Here is a 6000-nt window from a genome sequence, read left to right as displayed (position 1 = left end):
TGAAGCAGTGAAGGTCTGGACAGAGAGGTGTGAAGAGATGCCATTGTGGTTTTGTGGCAAACATCAAAGTGAAGATTAACAGGGATCTAAAAGGAAGCTGGAGGTAATTACAGTGGTGAAAGCATTAAGACAGTAAGATACTGTGCACAACTACATGAGCTGTGACTAATAAAACATGACACAGTGAAACAAGCTTGTGATGGAAGGAAAGAAGTGAATTCAGTTTATTTGTGAACATAGAGCAGAGTTCATACACTTTCACAGACACACACACACACATATTATTATCCTGGCCTCCTAAGCCTTATTTTCATTTATGTTACAGTACTGTTACCCTGTTTGGGCAGATTAAACAATATTTAGGGCTGTAAATGACACCCATATTAAGGCCTCACTAAACTAACACAGCAATACAAAGGGGCCTTAACACAGACAAAAACCAGCACTCATTTCTTCATGATCTAAGACATTCCATTTATGCTGCTTTACCAAAGCTGGAACAAATCCCAACTGCTGCTCAAATAGGCACCGGTCATTTTTGATCTTTCCATCTACCTCATTAATTGCTTCCACTGAAACAATTCTCGACCCTTTCCTTCCAGATGCTCCAGGAAGAGGGTGAAATGGTGGGCATGTGTTTACAGACAGTATGCACTTGGCCTTGCTTCAAATGCTATAGTTCGTTTCTGTGAAGTTATCATTAAGAAAACATTTAGGAAAGGCTGTTTCCTCTGGCATAAATAAGTGTATTAGAAGCAAATGTGAAGTGAATGGAAAAATCCAAGGCTGCCTGCTAAAGCAGAAAGCCATTTACACACATGGATCATATCAGCCTAACATCCAAAATCTCCTCTGTACTTCTGTCTTCTAGATTTAAATTCATGCTTTCATTTTTTCCTATTGCTTTTTCTCTTGCTCAGACTCTCTTTCCTCCTCAGGTATGTACACACTTACAGTGACGTCGCTGGTCTCTGTACCGTACTTGTTCTTCACCACAATGCTGTATTTCCCAGAGTCTTGTGTGGACACAGTAGAAATGGAAAAGCTAACATTTTTTCCAGATTCAAACTTCAGGATGCAATTGGCATCTGATACAAATGATTTTTCATTCTTCAGCCATGAGACCTCTGGGGTGGGATCTCCCCAGACAGTGCAAGAAAGATTAAGTGCCTACAGAAAAATACAAAGGAATTATAAGTCAGTAAATATTTGCTGCATTTTTTGATGCCTGACTTTCCAAATATTCCAACTTCCCATTTAGCTTCCTGCTTTTAGTAAAGGGATGCATACCATCATCAGTAATCAATAATTTATGTCACTCTTCTCTATCATGAAGGAAAAGAAGGAACTCAGTTAATTCAAGAATGCCATTAAAACCTTTCAATATTTTATGGACCTTCTTCTCTACGCTCATAATCATTAGTAGAGGTTTCTCCATGCATATTTTTTAATATAAAATTAGATATTATCTGCATTTGTGTGTTAGACCTGAAATGAGATTTTAATGAACTGTCAGATGATTTTCTTCACATTAAGCTCAACACTCATACATATATATATATATACATACATATATATATATATATATATATATATATATACACATACATATATATATATATCCCATAAGTAAAGAAAGTGTGGCTGCTTTTTTAGATAACTAAGAACAAAGTGGCCCTGGCATATTTTGTTTAATTTGGGATCCTTTTAAACTGTGCCCTGACAGCTCTTCTAACATACTTGTTTTATGCACTTCTGTAAAGTGCTTTTTAACTGAAATCAAGACAGGCTTTACTCATTCTTTAGTGTTCATGTAAGTATTTCACTTTGACGTTAGTACTGTTCCTAAGGACTGAATTCAGTCCCATCAGCCTGTAGGAAGTATCTTCACTGTTAGAGAATCATCTTGTTGGAGAGGTCACTGGCAGCTTCTTGTACCTTCAGCAGGCTGGTGGATCTCTTGGGCACACTTTGGACAGGCCTCCTTTTTTTCTTGACAGCAAATTCATTTTTGGGAGACATTGATACATGTAAATGATGCCTTCCTCCAGTCACAGTGCTATGGCAGTCTTCTCAAAAATATTTGCAAAAGTGAATATCACATAGAGATTCAAATGTGAAAAAAGTTCACATGACAATTCAGAGGTACATAGGCCTTTCTCTGGAGCTTTATTTAGGAAGGAATTTATATATATATATGCCATTTAAAGGAGAATCTAACTGGACTGGAAATTGAAGAACTTCTACTGCAAAGAAAATGGTCTTCAGTGCTTCATTAAGAATGGACTAAGTGATAAATAAGGAGAAGACAATATTTCACTTGACTGGAATCAAGTATCTCTTCCAACCTTCCCTCCAACTCACTGCTTCTTATCCAGTAGTGTGATAGTGAAGGATGGGACAGAAGAGAGATGCCTGGAAGGTTGTTGAAAAGAATGGACAGAAAAATTGACACCTCTATAAACTGAGAGGTGTTGATATCTCTGAGAACAAAATAAAAATCCCCACGTGCCCAACCTGAGGACCAAAATGAGAGCAAAAGGGAAGGGGGAGTCTTTCCTCTATTAGCAACATGTAATTCTTGGTACTGAAGGAGGGCAGATTCCAAGTGAGAGGTGGTTACAGCATGGTGGAAATGGCCTCTATCTGATTTCCTGCAGCACCTACAGCTGGTGACCACGTGGGGCTGTTGGCTCCCTTTTCTCATAGCCCACTGGTGTGAATGTGGTTTCAATTGCCATATCAGTCCATCAATTTGAAAAACAAGTGGGAAATGAGGTTTTCTCTTTCCCCCTCTTCCTTATCACTCTGGATACAAACATGCCCTCAGCCTTAGCCAGGCAATGCATATGGGGCCCTTCAGGTGCTCAATATTTCATTATTGTCTTGTGATTCTCAGGCAAGCAAGAACTCAGTACCAAGTGGCTCCAGCTTCCACTCCACCACAGTGCTAATGAGCTGATGTCCACGTCCACACAGCTCTATTAGTGGCATCATTCAAAGCTGGGGTGTTTGACGTGCTGTCATATTCCATAATTCAAAGAGATTCAAGCAGCAGCGATGAATCTTTTCTTCTTCTAAATGATTCCTTAAAATAGCTACATTTTCCTTAATCTTGCATCACTAGCTCCTGATTGATATGAGTGATTCTCTTGACATTCCCAACTCCTTCTATTTATTTTACAGCTACTAATGTGCAGAGATGTGTCTTATAATTCACTGTGTAGATGGTGAGATTCTGGTTTTCTGGAAGGTAATTACATAGCCAAGAAGAAATGATTGTTCACTATAACTGCACCTGTTTCAGATTTCTGTTCTTTGGCCAAGAGATTGTCTTTGCTCATGTATATATTTATTACTCACCAAAACCCTTGATCATAATACTGTGTTCAAACTGATATCATCATGGTAAAAAAAAAGTGTGTCTTGTAGTCCTGGGCCCAGGGCATCGAGGCATGTCCACTTGAAGTAATCAGCAGCTGCAAGTCCAGACCCTCTGTGGCCTCACTACCTCTTCTGCCTTTTACTGCAGATTATCATGAGTAGGGTAGTAGAGGTGGCAGAGAGAAATGTGTCATTGTATTTCAAGTATTGCCATTCTTCTTTCATATTAGAACAGAGTCACAGTTGTGGATGGTTTGGGGAGTGGATTGAAGCAGCTCAATTAAGGAAATCTGCTCCCTTCTTCCAGCCTATCTGTGAGGATCTACACCCCTGGCAGAAGGGTGGAATAGTGAGTTGGTGGGAAGAAGGATGTTACATGTTGCTTCTATGTCTGAAAGTGCCTGTCAGAATCCTAAGCCTTTTCACTCATTTACAGGCCCTCATTATAACAGCCACTTAGGTTAAGTTGGCTGGCTGGCCACAAAACTTATGCTAGCATTCTCTGTCAGGTCAGATTCCTCCCTAATGTGAACTGACACTTAGCCTTTTCCAATTATACCACACTGCTGAGGAGCATTTATGTCTATCACTGGAAGCCTCTTAGGCCATCTGGAATGCTATTTGATTAACACTCGGTAAACACTGGTTCATTCCTTCTCAGCCATACCCTTCAGCTCAATGTAAAAATCTAATAAATGGCATCACAGTCACAATGTTAAGTTTAAATTTGAGATATGCCTGTGCTTGGAAGTTCAGTCTCAGGATACCAATCTGTTCATATAAGTCTGTGGTTGTGGTGGCACTAGAATTCACAATCAAAGCTTGCCAGACCTCTGCTACCTCATTTGCTGTTTTACAAAATCCTCAATGATTGTGCAATTTGCATGAGTTACACAACAGAGAATTACATTCTTGTCTCTCCAACATATATGCAAACAACAGACAGATGAGCCAACACCACCCAAACCAGCTCAGTTTTCCCTGATCACTCTCTGTCTGACTCAAAACAATCCTCTACTGAATCAAGAAACATAAGGTCAAGGATATTTCTCTCGAGTTCTGAGAGTATTTCAGCCATGTATTCAAACGTTACGAATGTCCTTGCTGTCAAGGACAACATGTCTGGGTAAGATTTTGCAACTCATTTTTACTAACTCATTTTATAAACACTGCACATTTTGTGTCAGTGAACTCATACACAATTTCATATCAACTCTCTTTTGTCTGAAAGCTTAAAACTGATAAAAGTTTACACCCAAGTTTACACCCTGCCAAAGCATCATGAGAATCTTGCCTGCAAGCACTGGTTAGCTGAGAATCTGCTAATTCATTCTGTTCCTTTGGGTCTTCTATCTATAGTTACAATGTTCACGTGTGCTTCTTGCTTTACAGCATTTCTCAAACTGCTAAATCTCCTAAAGAATTTTATTTTGTAATGTCAACATACTTGATTTTCCCAGAACTGCTGCAGTCTACTATCTTGTTGGCTATATCTCACGTTGTTAAGCGTTTCAGAATAAGATTTTAGATTCTTAACACTTCTGCTGTGCTTCTAATCAAATTCTTTTAACCCAGCTGACCTACTGACAGATAAAGCCAGAAATACCAGGGTGCTGCCTTACTGTAGTTGTCACATTACAGGTTTTCAGTGACATTCACATGCCCTATTTCACTGCTCCAACACACTGTGAAGAGGAACTGGATTGTGGCAGAGCAGTAGGAAGTGAAAAGCAGGCACTTCTTGGTCTCAGTACTATTAAGGAAAGCAATTTGTAGAAGCAGTGTGCTGGGAAAAAGTTGAGACTGAGAACTCAGTTTCTGGATCATCTGTTCTGTGCTCAAGCAACAATGTTCCTCTGGGAGTGCCTTACCATAATCTTTCACCTAAACTCTCCTAATATAATCCAGTATAACACCAGTGACTTATTTTGACTTCCATCTCCTTTACCCTGAGGAAATAGAGGATTTTTCTCCTATTGGCTGGGTGAGAATTGAGTTATTGTTGCTTACTACTTTTACACCATTTAAGAGCCAGCCTCTACAGGTGTGATTACCATGCCACATTGCAAAGAAGTTAACTGCAGAAGGCATAGAATGGCTGGCTCCCATGTGGAAAAAGAGTTAAACTTTCCTGATGCTCTGTTACAAGGAAAAAAATCTAACTGTGAAACCTGTGCATGAATTTTTAAAGAGCTGGTTATATAAGGAGTTTTAGTCCCAACTCACATTGTCATCTCACTTTTATCTAATTCTTAAGAAAAGACACTGCCCTGAATACATAAACCCATCTGTGCAAGTCCATTGAATTATGTACAGAAGGCAGGGGATGAATAAATAATGTAGCAGATTTTAAAGATGGCATCTTAAAAAAAAAAAAAAAAAAGGTGACTGTTTTCCCATCATTGAAAGGCATTCAAGCTGTTGGGATGTTGTGTAAAGCTTTAGTTAATTTACTGTACCTTGCCCTCCTGGATGGTGACAACATCGGGCAAACCTCCAAGTACCCGTGCACGATCTGGAAATGAAGAAAATTAATTTTCTTTAGTGTCTCAAAATCAACTGTGTGCTGGATTCTGTTTCTCTTCTAGTTCTTTCCTTTTGTCTTATTTATGTACA

The 6000-nt window shown here is 39.1% G+C and overlaps 1 protein-coding gene across 1 annotated transcript in view; it reads right to left on the bottom strand.

The window, feature by feature from the left end:
- Positions 1–211: 211 nt before the first annotated feature.
- The window catches only part of MYOM1 (myomesin 1), a 64743-nt gene continuing 58954 nt past the window's right edge, over positions 212–6000 (bottom strand). The window contains exons 35-36 of the mRNA XM_053977091.1: positions 5844–5899; positions 212–1170 (exon numbers count right to left, since the gene is read on the bottom strand). Of these exons, the coding sequence (XP_053833066.1) occupies positions 898–1170; positions 5844–5899 (329 nt within the window). The 3' untranslated portion in view covers positions 212–897. The remainder of the gene's footprint in view (positions 1171–5843; positions 5900–6000) is intronic.

Source organism: Vidua macroura, chromosome 1 (genome assembly GCF_024509145.1).
Source record: "Vidua macroura isolate BioBank_ID:100142 chromosome 1, ASM2450914v1, whole genome shotgun sequence".
NCBI lineage: Eukaryota > Metazoa > Chordata > Aves > Passeriformes > Viduidae > Vidua > Vidua macroura.
Note: the sequence above shows the minus strand (reverse complement) of the source record. Positions and strands in the feature narration are given on the sequence as shown.